The following is a 23,904-nucleotide window of genomic DNA, read 5'->3' on the forward strand; positions in this document are numbered from 1 at the left end:
AGTTGTAGCACACGCTTGTATTTCTAAATCTTTAGCCTAATTATCATTTGCTACGAGGTCAAAACATCTATATAAGCACATCATTTCCATTAAACAAGCAATAAAAATAAAAATAAAAACAAGAAAAAATATTCTAAAGAGGAAACTGATGTTATTTTGCAGGTAGAGCTAAACAAACATCATTTTGTAACAAGTTGTACTCTTTAGGATAAACCCAATGAGATGAATAATCTCGTTTTCAAGGGGGTCCTAAGATTTTCTGTAGGTTTAATGGCAGTCATACAAATAAAGAAAAACAAAACAAATCTGGGAGGATATTGCTGTAAAATGAACTATAAGCAGGGACATTAAAATCACTTTGCGAGCCTCAGGGGAACCACAGAGGTCAACAATGAATAAAACAGGTGCATGATGGGCCAAAGGACTCCCCTTCTTTCACTGGAAGAAGAAAAGCCACTGTCAATACCTCAGATGGGATTTGTGGTGGTATTGACCTCCACGGAGGAATAGGAATGCCTGAACCTAAACCAGGTCCATCATGCTCACAGGAGCAATCAGGTTCACCTCCCATTGGCAGACACCTACCATTACGTTATAGGCCTTTCTGGAGTAAAGGCTAGAGATCTGGAAAATGCTGAAGAAATAGGGAAGTATTTTAGGCATACATTTTATGCTGTTTTGTCCTGAGATGCCTTTAGCGTAAGCTACCTAAAAAATATCCTTATTTTATAGGACATTCAAAATGCGAGTATCCACAGCACCAACATTTTGAACTTGGACCACTTTATGTGTGTGTGGGAAGCTTTTCAATTTGGGTCGGCCAAATCCAGGCGGAAATAGTAAATGGAGTAATTTAGTGTAAATACATTACTTTGTCTAAAACAAAGTTTCCTACAAAGTGCCAAAGTGATGCATATCTCCAGAAAGTTGGAAATGGTAGCACTTCCAGCTTTCAAATGGTCCCACATATGAGGTCATCGCTCCTCCACAGACATTTCAAACTGAAAGTATATACATGACGATGTGATTCTGGACCCTGTACGGGGTCCGTGGAGTTGAAGTGGTCATATGAGCTGATCTGCTGTGTCCAGAGATGTTCGTTTTTCTTCCAGATCCACTCTTGAGCCCCTTCTGAACACAAAGGTTTTAGATATCAAAATAGCAACATGGGGTGACAGAAACAATAACAATGTCATCCGGATTTACACGACCATTTTCTCACAAAGATCCTCATGTTTTTTTCCCATGTTGAGTTCAAACTTTTTGCATTGAATGTATAAACCATATACATATTTCACATGTCATGTAAAGATTAAGAATGTATTATGCCTAACTACCTAACTTGACCTGACTTACTCCATGTAAAAAAAAGGAAAAAATATGTTTTCTTAATGAAAAGGGGAAAATACATTTAATGAGATGTTATCCTCCTCAACACGTGTACCTCCACCCAAAGTGTCGTCCGTATCGCACAAAGGGAGGCATTGTTTCTTACTGCTCGCTATTGAACTCCAAGACCCAATAAGGACTCAGGAACCAGTACTGCACATTCAGAATGTAAAGTTATTTCACACTCTTATATAATGTGTGTGTATTAGTATATTATCCATGCATTGGATTTGGTTTCATATTGTGCTTCAATAAAGTAATGTAGTAGCCTGTACCATGTGAATTTTATTCAGAATAGCATCTTTATTTAAAACAAGTGCAAAATGCTATTTTATTCACTGTCACACATTTCAGTTTAATCTTTTGGTATAGTTCTGTGACAACCAGCATCAAAATGTTATTTTAATAAAACTCTTAAAACCCAGGACCATTTTTGGGACATTTGGCCTACCCAAATTAAAACGCGTCACACACACACACACACACACACACGCACACGCACACGCACACACACAGTGGTCTAAAGTTGGAAACCCTTTGAAGTTTCAGAAAACACTGCTAAAAGTCATAAACATCTGAGCTCTAAACCCCCCCTACCCCCCCCCCCCCCCAAAAAAAAATTAGGCGCTTTCAAAATGCATTTGACGGGTTGATTTACAGCGATACGGACAGTGTCCTCTTCATATCTAAAAATGGCGATTGGGAACCACCACTAGGCCCCTTTCTTGGCGACCTCACTAATGAACTTGATTCTGAGACTATATAGTTGATTTATGTTCAGCCGCTCCAAAAGCGTATGGTTATCGAACGGCTAATGCTAAGACATGTATGAAAGCCAAAGGCATCATGCTAAATTCTGATAACTATGAAGCTATCAAAATAGACTCATTGATTGAACTTGTGGATCACCATGTGATGGGGGACGGTACCGGTCGCCACATTCTGGCACACACCGACAACACAGTGAGAAATAAAAGACATTTCACACTTCACAACAAGACCGTTGTTCAAAAGTTCCAGATAGTGTTTACTAAAAGAGTGCTTCTCCCTGATTATAGCACAACGTTTTTGGTCGGGGGTACGAGACACAAATGGGTTTGATTTCAGACGCCATCATCCTTTCAGCTGTCTGATATCCGGGCCAACGAACTCTGGAAAATGTTTTTTTATTTAATTTGTTGAATGTTGATTTCTAAAAATATTGCTAATATTGTATTGATTTATTCCTCATGGCAGCCATTGTATGATGAATTGTTGTATAATGATATTAAATTTGTTGAAGGTATACCCCAGACACTGGAGGATTGTAATTTGTTCCCTCCTGATAAGTTTACTAGTGATTGATGATTTCACGCAGGAAGCATCCAACAGCAAGATCATCGAGAAACTTCTCACTGTTTATGTGCATCATAAAAATGTAAGAGTATTTTACATAATCCAAAATCAGTTTTCTCAGGGTAACTCCAGCAGGACCATAAGCTTAAATGCACACTATTTGATATAGTTTAAAAACCCCAGAGACAGAACACAGATTAAAGTGTTAGGGAGGCAGATGTCTCCTGGAAACGCAGCTTTTTTTACTGAATGTTCCACTGATGCGACGAGTACAGCTTTCGGATATCTTATGGCTGATTTTAAAGCAAGAACCCCCGAGCAGTATCGTCTCAGAACAGATTTATTATCTCAACACCCTGTTGTGGACCTCCAGAAAAGAAAACACTGAGAAAATAAAATGTCTGCAAGACTTCTCTCTCTTTTAAAGCTGCTATTAAAAGCAACACCCAAACAAAGACGTGTTAGGCAGCTCCAGATGAGTTGGTTTTAACCCTGTGTGAAGTATAGCGCTAAACACACTCCATGGGAATATCCCGCTCACACAACAACAATATCAGAAACTGAAGAGAAGAAAAACTGCGGATAAAAAGATTGGTGCCAGGAAAAAGAGACAGTTGATAAATCAACAGGGTGGTTTTCTACTCCCGCTTTTAAGTGTTGCAATTCCTTTTCTAACCGGATTGATTCCAGCGAAATAATCTGGGTTATGGAGCATGCAGAGAGGATGATCCTCGTCCCCCAACATCAGCTAGAGAAGATAAAAGCTGATACACCACGGGAAACTATTCAACAACATGTGGGAAATAATCTAGATATGACATTAAGAAATATTTGACCTCCATCCGCATGAAAAGGCCAAGATGTACACCGCTGTTCTGCGAAGGTTTTTAACAATTTGTAGAAAACGGGACGGCGAGACCAACACGTTAACATTAACACTCCCTCCGCATGTTCAACCTGATAAAGAAGAAGAAGCATCAGTCTCCAGGAAGAGTGCCAAAGATCAAATAGATGTTGTTGCGGACGACATTTTGAAGAATATTCCACAAGATGTCTAAAATGAAAGATGTTACCTCATGGTCTGAGACGGGGGAGTTTGTTTTTAAAGGCCGTTTTATCCCTGGTTCACACATGATGGATTTCATTAAAAGTGTTACGACACCACAAAAGATGGTTGATGAACGGAGACCTACAGGATGGGCCGAGTTTCTGCAGGCATTGGCCACTTTAAACCTTATTACCTTATATTGCGACTTACACCGCATTCAACAGTTCCGAATCACTATGTTAGACACGCGATAAACTCTTTCAAAGACAAAGCATCGCCATCATTCGGCTCATCGGAAAAAAGTCAAAAACAGAGAGTGCAGCTAAACAGACCGACATCAGCCTCTAGTTATTCAAAAGACACGCTTTTCAAATCACCCTCACTTGACCGTAGTCAGCGGCGGAGTTTTTAATCACATGTGTGTGTATGCGCTGTGTTTTCATGTTCCACATTGTTATTAACTGTGTTTCTCCACTGTTTGTGTACCAATAAATAAACGAGTCAAAAGAATAATCATCTGTTTCTTGATTTGTTTATTGAAATATCAATCATACAACATCAACATTTTGCCTGTTGAACTCATTTGAATGCATTTTCATTACAAGGTGATTGTTTGAGTTTTTCCACAAATACCGACACATTTTGATCATTTTTTCTAAAATCGTCACAATACTGGTTCATCACATATTTATAATCACGAGCCTTTGTCATGTGGTCGAGGAAGAACAGGCGATGCTGGCCGCATGTGTCTGACGATAAATCTTGCTCTTGCTTTACTGACGTCTTTCTGCGTTTGAAACTCTGATTGGGCGATTCCATGTGACATGATCCAGATTTCGCTCGGTTGTCCTCTATCTTTTAACACACGTTAGATGTTCATTCGTGTTTATTTCGCTGTAACTGGCGGAAGAGAAGATCAGTTCACGGCCGCTTCTCTTCAGCTGAGCCAGAGCGATCTCACGCCACAGCCACAAAACGGCAATTATGTTTTTGACTTTCGTCATAAAATGGACGTCATTTGAAATCGGAGACTTTTTTATATCAATAGTAGGCCTAACAAAGCACAAAGCGATTTAATGGATGTGAGGCGCGCTGCAATGATCCATTTATTCATCAACTGAAAACAGGAGGACTAGTCTTTTCATTTAAGAATAGATATCGCTTGTACAAATATTTTTCCCCAGCTCTAAATTATAGTGTCATTTATAGTGACGCTGACGAGTGTCAACAATGCTCAATGACTGAACAAAACTTTGCTAAGCACTTGACGTCACGTGATAATCCGCTACTTGCACTGAGCGTTGTGACGTACTTCCGACTTGAAGTCTTACGGCTCACTCGTTTCCGGTTTGGTCGCCATTCTTTGTGTTTCTTTAAAAATGTTCAAAAAAGAGGGTACTTTTCGATTTCAGAAACAGCAAAAGAAATACCACGAACACTGCTGTGTTCCGCTATGTACAGCTTCATCAAAATTCAACGGAACTATACGTTTTCATAGCTTTCCTGCCGATATCGAGCTTAGAAAGCGATGGCTAGTGACCATACGCCGAGACGATTTTTCTGCTTCCAGTCGCTCTAAGGTTTGTAGCAAACATTTTACTAAAGATCAGATCATTGAAGTAGGAACTCGGAAAAGGTTAGTAACCGGTGCAGTGCCAGTGCTCTTTGCTTGGAATGAATACACAATTCAGGCACCGCGGCCGAGTGTGTGGGAGAGGAGAGAGAGACCTGTGGAGGTGCTATCCGCTGAGCCCATTCCTGTTGATGTAACTATGGATCACGATTACTGTAACATTCCCGAGGCATCGTCATTAGACATGGCGTGTGCTAAAATAGAAGAACTGTCCCAAAAAGTGGAGGAGCTGAATAAACAGCTACATGAGGAACGTCTTCAGCGTGATTTCGGATTGGAACGATTTGCCAGCTCAGATGAGGACATTCGATTTTACACAAGGTAAGCCTGAGGTTTGGTAAAACGCCATATATGGTTATAAAATTAGCTCAATATACGTTGTTTGTATATACTCACGCATGTTGTTGCCTAACATGTTAGTGTACGTAAAAGAAATGTGTCAACAGTGATGTTTATGATTTTAAACACCACTTCTGGTGGTTAACAGGTTCCCCAGCTACCGTCACCTGATGTCCTTTTGGTGGCTAATCGAGCCATCCATCCACAAAATCATTCTTGTTTCCAGGTCCAAAGCTGCTGCTAGGAAACTTGAAGAGATTACACATGCACGACCATCAGTGGTAGATGACTCACTTAAACACATACACACACACAACAAGAGTAACTGGACATTTACAGTTAGGTGAAACGCCTACAATGCAGTATGAATTTTACTGTGCTGGCTGGGTGAATACAAAACGTACCTTTCACGCATGTTTCCCTTTCCAGAGACAGCTGCTGCAGCCAATTGAGGAGTTTTTTCTTTTCCTCATCTACCTGTCAGTTGGTTTGAAGGAGAGAGACCTAGCACACCGTTTCCATGTGCACCCGTCCACAGTGAGCAGAATCATTTCAACATGGACAAACTACCTCTATTCACTGTTGGGATCAGTGTGTGTGTGGATTTCAGCAGCTGAAGTCCACACACACACATTACAAATGTCACTGCACAATGAAAGGCCTCATTGGTATAGCTCCCCATGGTGCAGTGACATTCGTCTCTCAGCTTTATGCCAGGTCAATAAGTGACAAGGAGTGTCGAGTTATCTGGGAATTTTACATCAGTATTTGCTTCTAACTCGACAAAAGCATCAGCCAATCACAGGGGACACAGGGAACAACTCCAAATCACTTTTCAGCTCTTGTATTTGGTCATTTTGTCAGGTCAGACAGTAATTTTACAATTTGGCTCAATGATTCGATAAGGTTGATAACCTTAAAGAAAAAAAAACAAAGAAAGAAAAGAAAAGAATACATAATTACTTAAGATTATATTCTTAAATGTGAACAAATGCAATGCAAATACAGACTTTTCCACATACAACTGTCTCTAAATGTGTTAATTTACATGTTTGAGCTTACTTTCATATTTATTAAAGCATACCATTATCATTCTGCATGAACTATTTAAGTAAACCAGTGGTAGGTCACTATTTCAGATTTTCTGAATACACAAGGTTGCATTTTTTATAAACACATAATAAACTGTGCATCACACACTTAAATAATAACCACAGCATCAAATAACTAACTAATCTTCTCTATATTGTGCATTATAATAGTCAAATAGCACAGATTTAAGTGACAATCAGTCCTTCATATAATCAAAGATAGATATTTTCATAGCATCAGTGTCCCTGAGATGACCGATCTCTGATGCGTTTCCCGTCTTGTATTACTCACGGCAGTCTTTTAAATGTTCTGCATTCATCAATGCATGTGCAGAAGTTGCATGTGCCTTTAATCCGCGTCGTTAGCTCACTGCGGCGATCGCATTTTCTGCTTTCTCTGCACTCTAATTCTGCGTGCGCGCGCGCGTGCATCTGCCATGTGAGTTCCACTTTCTTCCGCCTTCACTCGTCATTATCCGCCGCTCGTCGTCACTTTCCGCTACTCCGTCAGTAGATTTGAATTTAGCTCCTCCGTTTTGCTGATTTTCTTTGACAGTGCAGACATCTCAGACACAAATTTGCTTTTTAGCTTCACAAGGAGATCTTTAAACAGTGCGGAATAGCCAAAATGGCAATTATGGTAGACAAGGGCTTCCTGATTAGTGAGTGTGTCAAGTGCAAAGTGTACTGTCCACCATTCATGTCTAAGGTAAAGCAGATGCCAGCACATCAGGTGAAAGAAACACAAGCCATAGCGCGACTGCGAGTGCATGTGGAACGTGTCATCAGGAGAATCAAGCAAAACAAGCTGTCTGATAGTGTCATCACACTTTCACACACTGGTAACATAAGTCAACTTTTTACAGTTGCATGCCTTTTGTCCAATAATCAAAACAAGGCATTAGTTAAGACATGGGTCAAATAAGGCAATCTTTCTATCATCTTAGGTAGCTCTTTTCATTTTCTATCCTAGGTGTTGTTCCAAATTCTTATTGCTTTCTTTAATTGTTTTTTGTTTTTTGACAATTTTCAGTAAAATTACAACTATAAATGTATATCTAAAAAAAAAAAAATAGGCATAATCAAACACGATTTATAATACCTTTGTACATTTATGTTTCCAGAAACATTGTGTAATTGTCCATATGAGGAAAGAACACATTAGATATGTTCATCAATATTTTTCTGTCAGTGCTGTTTTACTGATTTTTTCTTTTCACATTCAATTTATAACTGTTTCATTGACAAGTATTTGTGCATATATGTATAAAAGTAAAAATAATCAACCTTCTCTCTAATAACTTTGTGCATGGGGGTGTCACTGTGTATACGCTGGACAAAATAATCCTCCTGGGCCACAGCATGAAGTCACACCACTGCATTCCTGAGACCAGTAGATGTCCCTGCACCTGCCAATAGTATGCGTGGCTTTTTTTTAGAGCGAGCAACCCGTGGTCCATTTGCAGATATTTGCAGTCAACAATGTTTTTGACATTAGGGCATTTCATTTCAACAAGCCCAAATTGAGGATATTCAGTGGGATCAAACACTACACCATCAGGGGACGCACCAAGCCAGGGAGCATCAGGATGGATGATTAGACCACAGGGTGAGTAGTTAACATTTGTCAACTTGCTGTATTCCACTGTCACCTCTGACTCCATTTCAGCACCTCTTCTCATTTCTGCTGTCTGCCGCCGGCTTCCCCTGATGATGCGCTCTGTGAGGGACTCAGCAGAGCTCAGGCCTCTGACATGGCACACCTCCCCAAACCTGGAGGCTGTTACTCTTGGTTTCCGAAGCTGATGCCAGTCAGGGCAAGAGCTTTGGTCACGTGTTGCCTCTTCAATTTTCTGAGCCATATCTAATGGTGTTTTTAAACTTTGAAGGTGTAAAAGCTCCTCCTCAGTGCAAACAAACATACATTTAGATGGGGAAAGACAATATCCTTCCAGAGGCAAAGGTGGACTGGGTGGAGCGTCATGTAGTTTAATGTACCGTGATGTTACGACAGGCTGCTGGAACGACAATATACTTCCTTCCTGAACCATTCCAAATGCACTTTCTACAAGTGGCTTTCCAGGTGACATGTTCATAGTTGTAACAAGTGGCTTGTCCTCAAGTGTGAACTCTGCATATGCCTCCACAACTCTGAACACGCACGGATCTGGAAAACTCCCACCATCCCTCTGTAGAGTCCACTTCTGTAAAAAGATGTTTAGCATGAAAATGATCGTTGCTAATGTTTCTCTGTTTTGTAATTCCCCTAAATAGCATTTCTATATTTTGGTAAAACTTTTAAGTAAGGTTTCATTAGTTCATGTATTTACTAACATTACCTAACCGTGACTCTGGTTGATTTTAAATGCTTATGAATGCTTTAGAAGCATATTAGTCTTTGCAAAAAATGTCCAACATATTTCTATAAATGTTGTTAACATCCTTGTCCACATTCAGTTTAACTTACCTTACTCCAGCTTGTGCTGTACGGTTTGGTACAGGTTTTGTGATGACCATGGCATTGATGGGTCCTGGCTTCACTCCCTGACAGACAAATTCATCTTAGAAGGAATAAAGCTGAAACTAACCATACTGTCCACTTTAACAATTCAGAGCAGTGCTGTTCTCTCTCCCTTAAAGGGCAAGTACAACACTATAATGTGTTTTATATATATTATATACACACACTATATATATATATATGGCCAAAGGAAATGTAATGTTGACTTACCATTGTTCTTGGTTTATGCCAGGACTGCTCAGTTTCAGTGCAGCTAAGCACAGCGGGTACAACAGACATATTGAGCTGGGAATAATGAGCTGTCTGATAAAGTCAGGCAACAGTACGGTTGCTCAAAGCAGTGCCTGCCACACATGTGCACTTGCTTTGTGTTAGCACCACAGGTGACGCATCCCTAAGTCCAACCTAAAAAATACAAATACAATCATTAACCAACACAGATTAGTCTTCCTGACAAAAGAGTCAAAGTTAGCACCATGTTAATGTTAGTAGAACAATAAACAAGATGGCTTTGCAGGTGCAGATCACACTGTAACACTCGGGTTTATGGAATAAAATAACGTTTAAACTCATCCAGATGGACTATATTCAGATTCCTCTGCAAAACCTCCTTGCTATATTTAATAGTTTAACAACAGGGAACGCGTTTGAACACGTTTGAACGCATATGAACAGATCTGAACAGCTGAACTTGGTTAACCCTAAGTCTCTAGCATACTATTAAACTGTGTGGGGCCTCGTTCTTCTTCATTGACCTGTAACACAAGGCTCTAACGCTGACTTCCCCTGACAGCCTGTCTTTATTTGATACTGGATAACAAAAACACAACGCTAGCTGAAAAATTAGCGCATTTCTGTTCGTTAACAGTTAGCTAACAGTAATAGCATTGCCAGTTGTGTAATATAAGATATATTCTTACCTTCGTAGCTGTGTATATATGAGGCTGCATACAATTTCAAACCTTTCTCCAGCTTACTTGATGGGGCTGTGGTTGATTTCTTGCAAATACGACGCACATCATTAACACTGATCTTCGGGAGATCCTGGAGACAGCGAGTGTAGAACGTCGCCAGAGCTAAACCAGAAATGACTGAGCCGTCATGAGAAGAATGCGGAAGTTGTTATGCAAGTAGCGTATTGGGTTACATTCAAAAGCAGACTTTATCGATACGCGCATCGCCAGGAGTTTATGACGATGTATCGGTGTATCGATATTCTGAGCACAGCCCTAGTGTGTGTGTGTGTGTGTGTGTGTCCTCATCCAAGCTCAAACCCTGAGTCTTCCACTGATGAACTCCAGTGTGTGGCACACTCAGACACACACCAGTGTTGGGGGACACCGCGGTTAGAAAAGAGCGTCCGTACTGAATACAGGACATTTACACCACAGCTGAAGATGTTTATTAAAACACTGACAATCGTGTTCCATTGAACATCACAGTACTTCTAACCATTGTCAATATGAAAACACAGGTCGATTCAGACTCACCTCACAAGCAGAGACGTTTGGAGCGGCTCTGGAGGATTGACACGCTGATCTCCATTCGGTCTCTGCTAAAGGGAACACAGGGAGATTCAGTGCTTGGCTTTCCTCAAGTCATAAAACCACATATAGGCATAACATACTCAACTCACATCCCTGACTGACAAAATGATACTCAAAATATCCATCAAGACACAAAATCATCATCTAAAATCATCCTGGTGCGGGACACCAACTTCTCCAATCCTCTCTTTCTCAGAAGAGCTGCCACATTGACCTCTGACACAGAGCACCTAAAAAAAGAAGAGCGATATGCAAAGATGAACAGACATCAACTGCTACAGTGTCCATTGACCTCAGAGACACCCTCACTCAAACCTTTAAGTTTATGACACTCAGAATGATGTAGACAGGGGAACACAATGTTAAATGATGACTATCCGTACCGACAAAGATTTTCACACTGCACCTGCAGTAGAATTCCAACTAGAATGTACAATTCCTGAAGAAATGCTGAGTGGTGCTTGCCATGGCAAAACTCGGGGCCCGGTTGCTATGTTGTGTTAACTGGTTTCTCACCCCAAACAAAAGAGCCCCCCCTCATGTCTGTACGATGTTCTGCTGCTGAGAAATGGCTTATTCATGTGTTTGTGTGGTTGCTAGGATACTCTAAATGGTTGGTAAGTAGATGCTTAAGTATTCTCAGTCATTGCTAGGCAGTTGCTAAGGTATTCTGGGTGGTTGCTAGGTGGTTGCTAGAGTATTTTGGGCGGTTGCTAGAGTATTTTGGGTGGCTGCTAGGTGGTTGCTAGAGTGTTTTAAGTGGTTGCTAGGGATTGCTCGGTGGTTCCTAGGGTATCTTGGGTGTTTGCTAGCATGTTGCTAGGAGGTTGCTAGGGTATCCTGGGTGGTTGCTAGGGCATTGCTAGATGGTTGCTAAGGTATTCTGGGTGGTTTCTAGGCAGTTGCTAGGTTTTTTTGGGTGGTTGCTATGTGGTTGCTAAGGTATTCTGGATGGTTGCCAGTGTGTTTCTAGGCAGTTGCTAAGGTATTCTGGGTGGTTGCTAGGCGGTTGCTAGAGTATTTGGGGCGGTTGCTAGGGTATCCTGGTTGTTTGCTAGGCGTTTGCTAGAGTATTTTGGGTGGTTGCTAGAGTGTTTTAAGTGGTTGCTAGCGGGTTGCTAGGTGGTTACTAGGGTATCCTGGGTGGTTGCTAGGGTGTTGTAAGGTGGTTGCTAGGGTATCCTGGGTGGTTGTTAGGGCGTTGCTGGGCAGTTGCTAGGGTGTTCTAGGTGGTTGCTAAGGTATTCTGGGTAGTTGCTAGGGTGTTGCTAGGCGGTTGCTATGGTATTATGGGTGGTTGCTAGGTGGTTGCTAAGGTATTCTGGGTGGTTGCTAGAGTGTTTTAATTGGTTGTTAGGGTGTTGCTAGGGTATCCTAGGTGATTGCTAGGGTATTCTGGGTGGTTGCTAGGGTGTTGCTAGGGTATCCTGGGTGGTTGCTAGGGCGTTGCTAGGCAGTTGCTAGGGTGTTCTACTTACTTAAAATGTTGGGTTAAAAATAACCCAACACGTAACCCAACTGTGGGTTGGTATAGCACCTTCCCAACGTTGGGTTATTTTAACCCAATGGATTGGGTTAAAAAGCAGTTGGGTTAAAAGTAACCCAACAGTTAAATTAATAATTAAAATACACTTTGTTTTTGAATACATACTGGAGAATAAAGTACTAAATAGTGAGTTAAGAGAGTCAAGTATTTTTTAGTGCACACAATGTGCATAAATACAATAAAATACAAATATTAAGTGTATTAAGTGTAAAAATACAAATATTAAATTGAACATACTCAGAACACAGTACATCAATTCAAACCTTACAAATAAGAGCACAGAGTACACAAATTACAATACACCAATTCAAAAACACAAATTCAGAATCATAAATGTGCATACAATACACCAATTCAAAAACACAGGTGTGCACATGCAATACACAACTGTAATCGATTCAGAAATAAATATCCTTATTAAAAAGGCTCCATTGAACGCAATGTGTTATAAACACCTTAATGTCTGTCGGCTACTGGACCTACTGATGATCGGGAAGGCTGAACACAAAGTTTTTAAGGAGGTGCAGGCAATGTATTGAAGGAACTCCTCCAGGAACATTATAGACGGCATGCTGCAAAAACTCCCAAATGGGAGCAGAGGGCTTTGGGTAGTTCATGTCATAGATGTAAAACATTTTGAAGCATACGTCTAGTGCTTTGCAAAGGTTTCTGATACTATTCAATGTAAATTTGATACTTTCCAAGCTTCATGTGTTATTTTTTCAGGAGATTTTAATGAATGCTTGGATAATTTGAATGATAGATATCCTCCTCGTTCTTCTCAACGTGACGCACAATCTAATCTGACATCTCTGTGTGCCAGTTTATCGCTTAGCGATACTTGGCGATTCTACAACCCCGGGAGTTTAGAATACACATGGTCTAACAAGAACAAATCTTTACAATCTAGAATTGACTTGTTTCTAATTTCTTCTTCTGCTTTACAATATGTTAAGGAAATTGTTCATTCTTATGCACCTTTAACTGACCATAAGCTTATTTCTTTAACGCTTACAGGCACACAAGGGAACGCTAGTCTCAGAGGGGACTGGAAATGTAATAATAATCTTCTTAATGATGAGTATTTTAATAACTGTGTTAAAAAAATTGCCATTGATATTTTGGGAGGTTTAAATGAAGGATTTAAAAATAAGTGGGAATTTTTCAAATATAACATTAGAAAGATCGCTGTTAAACGTAGCAAAGAAATTAAAAAAAAAAATAGCAGACGAAAAGAGTTAGAATTACTGGATAAATTGGGGAAATTAGAACAGAAGCAAATCCTCTCAAAGGAGGAAGAAGCTGAATTGGTTATAATTCAATCCCATCTTGACCAAATCTATTTAGACTTAGCTAAAGCTGCTTTTATCCGCTCCAGGGCAAAATGGCTTGACGAGGGTGAAAAAAATACAAGTTATTTTTTTGCTCTCGAGAAAAGAAATTTGAAAAGAAATGCTTTAACAGCATTAAATATCAATGATAATCTTTGTTCAGATCCCAAAACAATCTCTGACTTTGTTTTTTCATTTTATAAAGAACTATATCATTCTAAATTTGATCTATATAATTGTGAAGAGTTCATTCAAACAGTTATTCAAAATATCCCTACTATTGATAAAGAATTTCACGAGTTCTGTGATTCCGATATAACAACTTCCGAGATTAAAGAGGCCCTTCTTGGAATGAAAAAAGGAAAAGCACCAGGTACAGATGGGTTGACAGTAGAATTTGATTTACATTTCTGGGAACTGATTGAAGCTCCTCTTTATAATGTGTATAATGAATGTATTAGTAGTGGTCAAATGTCTACTACTATGAAACAAGGTATCATCTGGTTAATCGCTAAACCTGATAAAGACCCACATTTCATAGAAAATTGGAGACCGATCTCTCTAATAACTATTGATTATAAATTCATTACTTTAGTATTTGCTAATAGATTACGGAAAGGTTTAAATCAAATTATTAGTGAATATCAATCAGGCTTTCTAAAAGGTCGACATATAACTAATAATATTAGACTTGTGCTTGACCTGCTAGATTATGCTGAGCATGTTGATGAAGGTGCAGTCATTTTCTTTCTGGACTTTTATAAAGCGTTCCATACAACTGAACACACATTTTTGTTTAAAACTATGACGCTTTTTGGTTTTGGAAATCATTTTTTAGTTAAAATGTTTTACAATGATACGAATAGCTCTGTAATACTTAATACTTCCACCTCTAAAAGATTCAACATTAATCGAGGAGTTCGTCAAGGTTGCCCTATTTCCCCCTTTTTATTTTTATTGGTTGTCGAATTATTATCCATTGCTATCGTTAATAATGAACTAATTCAAGGTCTCAACATTTTTGGTAAAGAAATGAAGATATCCCAACTGGCTGATGACACAACCTTATTTTTAAAAAATGTATCTTTTGTTCCTAATGCTGTCTCCTTCATCAATAATTTCTCTAAGGCTTCTGGTTTAACTTTAAATTGATCCAAATGTGAAATCCTTCCTTTACACAGCTTAAATGATAAATGTATCAATGAAATTCCAGTGAAACCCTCAGTTAAATACCTAGGAATTCATGTAAGAAAGGATGTTATAGAAAGACAAAGCTTAAACTTCTCCTCTAGATTAAAAAAGACCAAAGCGTTGTTAAACTGTTGGTTACAACGTGATCTCTCTGTTTATGGTCGTGTCCTGTTATCTAAAGCAGAAGGATTATCTCCATTTGTCTATCCCTCTCTATCTTTATATGTTAAAGATTCTTATTGTAAAGATATCAATCATTTGTTTTACTCTTTTATTTGGAAAAACAAATCCCAAAAACTTAAGAAAAGGGTTCTTACTAATAAAAAAGCTGAAGGGGGGCTGGAGATACTTTACTTTGAAGATGTTAATAGAACTTTTAAAGTCAATTGGCTTAAAAGATGCTTGATTCATTAACTCCCTTTGGAACCTCATTCCACAGAGTATCTTTAACCAAATTGGTGGTCTAGAATTTGTGCTAACTTGTGACTATAATATCCCTAAACTCCCTTTCAAATTGTCCAAATATCACCAGCAAGTACTTTTAGCCTGGAAAATGTGCTACTCACACAAATTTTCCCCTCACACTTCCTTTATTTGGAATAATGCCAATATACTAGTTGCCAATAAATCCTTATTTTTAAGGAACTGGTTTAACAGGGATGTTAATCTTCTTATAAATATGTTTGATCGTTGTGGAAATATTTTAACTTATGAACAATTCACTCAAACCCATAGTTTCCCTGTGCATTTTAAGGAATTTAATTTGGTTGTCTGTGCTATTCCCCCTACTCTGGTTCAGCGTGTTACAAGTCATATTCAATATAATTCAACAATAATGACAAACCCTAAATTAATATTAAACGGAGTTGAATTGGTTGATAAAAAATGCAACAACAAACATATTGGCACTATTTTTCAAAAACAAAATAAAATAGTACCTAGAGGAACATTTTTTTGGTACTCCATTATTGATAATATTAATTGGAAGACAGCTTGGTTAATACCCTTTAAATATTGTATTAATAATAAAACTAAAGAAACACATTTTAAAATTTTGCATCCCATCTACCCTGTTAAATCTTTAATTTCAAGATATGTTGATATTGATGATTTATGCTCTTTTTGTAAAAGTGAGAGAGAGCTGTTGACACACTTGTTTTTCGATTGTAAAATTATCCAAAGTTTCTGGAGGAAATTGGCAGATTCTATCTTTAATTTAGTGAAGATGAACTATTATTTTACATTGAAGGATATTATTGTATATTATGAAAACAATGTTAACAAAGATCTTGAATACATTGTTAATTTATTTATACTGCTGGCAAAGTTACATATTCATAAACAAAAATATTTAAATTCATCCGCAAACTTTAAGGTGTTTATAGTGGAATTAGACTCATTTATATCATCTTTGAAATTGTTAAAAAATAATAAGTCATTAACATGTTTAAAATATTATGAGGAAATTATTGGATCCCCTGCTACGAATTAATGCTTCACACTTTTGTGATATACTGTATGTCTATGCTATGTTTGTTATGTGTTCCTTACTCAAATTAAAAAAATAAATAATTAAAAACCTCTAGTGCTTGAAGGAAGGTCTCTTCTTCAACTGCCTCCCCGTTGAAAATGAGGAAAACTTGCGCGGAGTTCTCTTTGTCCCCGAGCACCAAGATGTGTGGATCCTGGCGGCTCTCACTATTCAAGTATTGCACCAGATTAGTTCCAACCTTAAAAGAATAAATCAACTTTAGTTGGCGTACATTGTAACAAACTTTCCATGGATTATACCTTGACAATCGTTGCATCTATTCATTTTTTTTATTAATAATAATATAAATGATTATTATGCCTATTATTAGACTATTAACAGCGATAGATTTACTAGCAGATCTTCATCTGCAAATAAAAATAACATTTAAATTGTTCAAGCCAAAAAAAATTGTCATACATTTTTATTTTAATAACTTATAAACGTTAAATATACATTGAAATGATATGTTAAAACTAGTGTAGAAATAGAAAATGTCAGTTATATTATTACATTTGTATTGCCATTTTGCTCCAGATATTGCACAGTTGGTTTAGAAAATGTCAATTTAAATGCAGAATTTAGTTGTCAAACTGAAGATAGGTACCCATAACCTTCCAGAGGAGAAGGTGATGTCATGGGAAAAGCAAATAAAAACGCATCAATAAACACATCTCAAAGTGAAGTCAAAGATTTCATAATGTTTCATCTGTAAAGTCATGTTTTTTTGTGTGTTTTTAATGTGTCCAATAGTGTTGATGTGTGTGTATATGCGATGTTGTTAGCCAATTATAACAGTGGGTGTTTACCTTTAAAAGAGCCAACATTATAAATTAACCTAAAAAAAGAAAGAATTAAAACCAAAAGCTGATGTTGCAGTGTTGCTTTTACTTCCAGGTTTAATGTCAGTGAAGCTGCGCTTCATTTCAGCAGAAGTTGGACGGACCATTTTCCCATCTGTGCAGTACGGTGATGAAGGCAAGACAGCCGGAAGGGTTTTAATGGCAACTTCAGCACACACATCTTCAACCACAAGTGGACAGACAATGCAAGTCAGAAAAAAAGATAAGCCCACAGTTTTCACACACACACAAAAGTGGATCAAATCAAGTATCAGTCTATGTTTGTGATATGGAACTATAATCTGGTCAACAGACCTGAAACTACCTGTGCAGTTACTGAAAATTCAGAACATCAGTTAACCAATACTGATAAACATGTGGTATATTACATGTCATTTTAATAGGATGCCCTACCATTTGGCAGTGTTTCCAGCCATTCTAGAAGGACATCAGCAGCCTTGGCTTCTCTTTTAGCAAAAAGTAAAATCCGGTCAGTGAACACAGGAGCCCAAAACTCATAAAGGCGCTCTGCATTGTCAGGAAATAAAACTCCAAAGTCCTGGGATATCTAAACAAAAACATTAAATGTATATATTGTTTCAAGATTGCAAATAACAATAGAATGAATAGGCATTTTACTTTTCAAAATGTATGTCGTTCCCTTGCGATATTACTGCGAACCAAACAACATGCAGTTTACACGGCGTGATTGAACAAAGGCTTCAGAGTCTGAGAAAAAGGAATCTTCCCCGTAACATCTTGTCTTATTACGCTTAAGATGAACAATGCAGTTCTGTATCGATGCGAACCAAAGTTACATTAGTAACTGAGTACGGTTCTACTATACGCCAAGACAACCTTCAGTAAATTCCCTATAATGCACATCATTATACTCACCATGCCAGGAAAGTCATGAAGTCTGGGATATTCTCTGTTTATTTCCTCAACAGTTTTTGTACCAGAGGCTCGAATCCATGCAGCTCGATGAGGCGCTGTACGTTTGATGAACTCCTCAACTTGGCTATGAGGGCTTCTGTTATTCTTTAGCCACTCAATCATTGTGTGAACTTCAGTCAAAGATGACTCAGACTCTTCTGCAGATAAAACAAAACATCGAGGGGAAAAATCTTAAAAACCTGTGTGACAAACTCTCTCAGCATTTCCCAAAGCTGGTTCTCGCAGAGCCCTAGCATTGCACTTTTCTCTAGCATTTGATCTCTCTCTCTAATCAAAAACAACTGATTTAAATGATCAGCTTTTAAGTAGCGACTCCAATACTGAAAGCGGATGTCAGATGAGGAAGGCTTTAAATGTGCACTGGTGAAAATATTCCAGGACCAGAGTTAAGAACCACCGCTGTAGTTTCATAGGCACACATCAATAAAAATGAATAGTTCAAAAAAATGTTTGAATGGCCATCGGGCAGTCCATTTTGTTGAGCTCTGTACTGACTACGTGTAAAAATCTCTTTCACTTGACCCTTCAATAATGCAGTTCTGTAAAATCATGACCCATCCCTAGCTCTAACCTGGCAGTGGAAAACTTGGTCGGGATGTGGAATTCAGGAATATCTGCGTATGGCTGTGCCGTCTCTGACTGTGTGGGGCTCGAACACGTTTCCTCACATTGCGGAGTCTTTCTTCCAGGTAACCTGTTGCAGGATGACGATAACGGCCAGGTGTATACCATGACTCCTGCAGCAAAGAAATATAAAGAAATGAGTGGGGTCCGATACTCTTTATCAGCTCTTGATATCTTCATATCAGTATTAGCACAACTTACATATCCATGTCCCTCATTGTTCTTCAGGCAGGGAAACTGGGCAGTTAGTGCCAAAGCCATCTCCTTTTGGGTCTCAGCCGATGGGCTTTACGAATAAACAATTTAAATCATTCAAATAGACTAGTTTATTTATTAAAATGCTTTTGTCAAGTGATTTTACTTGTACTCACTTTTCCCCAAATCTTTCCATCAAATAAGAAACTAAGAACCGCACCATCTGACGTCGCTCCTTGAGGCTCAGGTGTTTGTCTCGGTCTAAAGATGATATTACTGAAGATCCTCCAGATTTTCGGAGTATTTCTCGTATATCCTGTGAAAAGCAGACTGCATAAACTAAAACAATCCATTCAATTCATTCTTAAAAAACATTAAAAACAATAATTGGCTAAAATTGAAGTTAAATTGCATCAAAAGACATGCTATTCCAAAGGTTGTGTTGCTTGTTGTCCTCATCTGGCAGCTTTCCACTATTGTCTGAGTTGGGGTTGGTGGATTGTTCCTTATAGGTGACTGACTGTGACATGACTGCTGGTTAACAGGGCTATGGCCCAGAGACTGTTTTAAAAAACAAATAGAGGTAAATATCAGACTGGATCAGCAATCACCCTCAATGAAAACTACCTGTACCTGTATTGAAGATTCTTTGGAGATTCTCTCAGATATGCAGAATTGGTCTCTTTCTAAACCCTTTCTAATTCTCATGTGTATTTTTTTCTACCCTACCCATTGTGTCTAAGGTGTGAGAACTATGTACTAAGGAGTATATTCACAAGCACATTCTGTGCTACTTCAATCTGTATGAAAGGAAACCTAAAGAGGAACTCAATATATAAGTTTTGTAAAAATAAAATAAATAAATAAAAAATACTAATCCCATCATCTATAGTGCATGGAACACTTAAAAAAGGCGATACCGTAGTGGAATATAGTAATGGTCATTATCACAGTCAAATGACTCGACTGCATGTAATGGGTGAAAATCATACAGTTCACTGACACTGACTGCTTCCAAAACTTGGTCAGGAACAACAACATACGCAAAGTAGTGACGACTGAAACAAACTGTTGTCCATCTCTGAACTATTAGTTTCACTTTGTCATCAAGAGTGACAATTTTCTTGATACAACCAAACTGAGGATCTCCATCTGTAGTGCAGGACATGAAAACAGTCATCCCTGGCCTATATACTGTGCCATTAACCTTGATCCATAAGGGGATATAAACCTCACTGGAAAGGGGAAAATCTTCCAAGCTACCAGTAATATCCTGAACACCCTCGACTGACTGAAGGACAGACTTTTGACCTGAACCAATCTCAGTTTCGTTCTTGAACAACCTGCCTGTCAACAGCTGAAAACACAGCATCATTTGATGCCTGTATGCCATGGTCTTTGTAACATTCCTCAAATGGTCCTTATTTCCTGTTTACTAATCAGGGCATTGGGGTCTGTGTGACCCCAAAATTGAAAGCATAATTGTAGAAAATATATACATTTTCAATAATATAAATAATATATCTTTTTTTGTTTTGTTTACTCCTCATCTATGAATTAATGCTGTGTTTTGGGAGATTTGAATGACTTTTGTACCTATTTACCTCAATAATCCATAACTACATCATTACCTGGCATGTGTAATATCATTTTTTTTAATGAAAAAATCACTTAAATTATTATCCAAATTTAATTTAAATTGTTTAAGGATATTGATCTAGGTATTAGGTGTAGAATTCTGCCATCTGGTGGTTGGATTTCAAACTATGTATATTCATTTTAAAGCAATAACTGGTTTTGACCAGCAGAGGGCCATTGAAAGCCATTCATTTCACTGGATGTGGCCAACTGCTCCTAAATGCCTAATAAATCACACAAAACTCGGAGTCAGTTTGTAATAATAATTAACTTTAGAATGTAGACAAAATTAAATAATTATTGTGAATAAATATTAATAAAAATATAATAATATCCAGAAATGCACAGAAGTTGATTGGGATTGCAGTCCTCAGACTCTGAGTCTCTCTAGACTCAAAGTCTTCTAGGTTTTCATCAGAATCCAGCACATAGTCCAGGGTCTTAAGAAGAGTGTACCTCTTTGCCATTTTGCCAGAACAGAATGATCCATGTTCAGGACACCAAACACACTCTGTTATATCTTTTGCATGGAAACAACTTCTTTGTTTTCAAAACACAAATGCAGCTCTTACGTCTCAACATAAACTTTCTCAAAGTGGAAAAGGTTGGTCGTCTATCATCTCTGTTTGATCTCTCTCCTGCTCTCTCTAAGTGTGTGTGTGTGTGTGTGTGTGTGTGTATGTGCACAAGAGAGAGTGTGTACGTGCATGTGTCTGTATGTGTGTGTGTGTGTGTGTGTGTGTGTGTGTGTGTGTGTGTGTGTGTGTGTGTGTGTACATGTGTCTGTGTGTGTGTGTGTGTGTGTGTCTGTGTGTGTGTGTGTGTGTGTGTGTGTGTGTGTGTGTGTGTGTGTGTGTGTGTGTGTGTGTGTGTGTGTGTGTGAGTGAGTGAGTGTGTGTGTGTATGTGTGTGCGCACATTAGGTCTTACCCCGTTTTATCTTTTTTTCAGCATTTGTGGCTGATTTCATTTACCAAATTATATACAAATTCTCGCTGTGGAAGTCCTACAAGTGTGTTTTGTGTGTGTGTGTTTTTTCAAATTGTCAAATTGTGTGTGGCCGATTTGTAGATTGTACACACAAATATACAGAAAATTTTTGTATTTTTGTCGATTTCCCATTCATTTCCTATGGTCGGCCATGGTTCTGTGTGTTTACATATCTAATGCTAAAAAAGTCACAAAGTTTCATATCATTCCGATGAAGCTGGGATTTTTAAAAATTTAAAACTTTTATTTCTGATTTTGGTCAGAAATGACCGAAGAGCACCAGAGAGTTAAAGACATTTCAAAAAAGTTTTGAATCTCTCTGTCATTCAGCCACACAGACATCAATAATCAGTGTATGAATCTCAGCAATGGTGGCCATCAAAAAGCTTTTGCAGTGCATTCTGGGTGCACCAATCAAAACTCACCCATGGCTCCCAGCATGCATTGCAGCATGAATAAATTATAAGATGAACTGAATTAGTGATTTCTTTCTATTCCCACCATTTTATTTTATTTTTGCTGTTTTATGCAGTAGTATATTCCTGCACAACCGGAGGCTGCAGTTTCAGGACCGAAATTCTAGGACCCTCGTTTTTTGTGACAGCGCCACCTACAGAACTGGATGATACAGCGGTGTGCTGCAGTTTCAGGACCTCAGTTCTATGACCCAGGTGGTTTAGTTAGTAGCCTACATAGATATTTCATCTCAGGAGTATATTTTATGTGATTTTTTAAATTCAAAATGCATCAGAGGTTAACTACAAAGTGTGTCATACCTGCTTTGATGCACAATTTAAAATTTAAACAAATTAATTTACACAAAATATAAATGAAAAATGTATATCAATCTTTAAAAAAAAATTGAGTACCTTAAATCTTAATTTCTTGAATTATCCTCTATATTGATTAACCTCCTTAAGTTTAACTAATTCGTTCATTATCAGGTAAAATAAAGATGAAATCAGTATATGCAGTCACTAAATTACAGTCAGATATTTTAAAGGTTGTAGAGAGGCAAGACAAGACTCAAGAATGATTGAAGAATATATATTTATGTCATTTTTGCAATAACAACAGCACCAAAAAGACATCTTTTTTCATCATTGCTGCACAGACGGAATGGATATATAACATGGAAGTTATTATCAGGGCCTCAAGATGGGTGGTGGGGGGTGAGCGAACTAAGAACGGGATCCGTCTTCCACCCATCCGAGCATACATGGATGACATGACCATTCTGACCACTACTGCAGCATGCACCAGGCGGCTACTTGGAAAACTGCAGGAGAACATCAAGTGGGCCCGGATGAAAATCAAACCGAAAAAAGTCACGAAGCATCTCAATAGTTAAGGGACAGCTTAAAAACGTGAAGTTCTGCATTGGTGACGACCCAATACCAACAGTGTCTGAACAACCTGTCAAAAGCCTGGGCAGGTGGTACAATGCAAGCCTAAGGGACAAAGATCAAGTGAAGCAACTAAGGCAGGACATTACCAACAGTCTGGAAAAAATCAACAGCACTTTACTGCCAGGGAAGCTTAAGCTCTGGTGCCTGCAATTTGGACTTCTCCCTCGGGCAATGTGGCCACTCACTATTTACGAGCTCCCAATACTGTGGAGAAGATGGAGCGAACAATGACTTCATACGTAAAGAAATGGATTGGCGTCACACGCTGTCTGACTAACATCAGCCTCTATGGCAGAGGGGTCCTTGAATTGCCTATCACAAGCCTTACCGAAGAGTACAAGTGCGCTAAAGTAAGACTTCAGATGACTTTGAAGGACTCCAAAGACCAGACCATCAGTAATGCTGTTCCATCCCTGGTAACTGGACGGAAATGGACGCCATCCAACGCGGTGCAGCAAGCTACATCAGCCCTGAGGCACAGTGACATTGTAGGGCACGTCCAGTTGGGAAGATGAGGCTTTGGCCTTACAGCAAGTAAGCCAACTTGGCATAAGGCCTCAACATCAGAGAGGAGGAAAATGGTGGTCGAGGAGGTGCGCCGTCAAGAGGAGGTGCAAAGAAGTGCAAAGATCGTCTCTCTTGCTAAACAGGGACAATGTATAAGGTGGGAAGGCCTGGAGAGGAGAAAGCTCAGCTGGAGGGAGCTCTGGGAGATGGAGGCAAGCAATATCAGCTTCATCATCAGAGC

General features: G+C 38.7%; 1 protein-coding gene across 1 annotated transcript; it reads right to left on the reverse strand.

Annotated features, from left to right (window-relative positions):
- Positions 1-10,596: 10,596 nt before the first annotated feature.
- On the reverse strand, positions 10,597-19,594 carry LOC137046898 (uncharacterized). Its single transcript, XM_067424358.1, has 8 exons — positions 19,543-19,594; positions 19,297-19,436; positions 19,127-19,211; positions 18,873-19,038; positions 18,242-18,438; positions 17,759-17,912; positions 10,993-11,133; positions 10,597-10,911 (listed from the first exon to the last, which is right to left on the reverse strand). Exons 2-7 carry the CDS (start codon positions 19,341-19,343, stop codon positions 11,096-11,098), a joined length of 687 nt encoding a protein of 228 aa, XP_067280459.1. The 5' UTR covers positions 19,344-19,436; positions 19,543-19,594; the 3' UTR covers positions 10,597-10,911; positions 10,993-11,095.
- Between the last annotated feature and the right edge of the window lie 4,310 nt (positions 19,595-23,904).

Source organism: Pseudorasbora parva, chromosome 2 (assembly GCF_024679245.1).
Source record: "Pseudorasbora parva isolate DD20220531a chromosome 2, ASM2467924v1, whole genome shotgun sequence".
Lineage (NCBI taxonomy): Eukaryota > Metazoa > Chordata > Actinopteri > Cypriniformes > Gobionidae > Pseudorasbora > Pseudorasbora parva.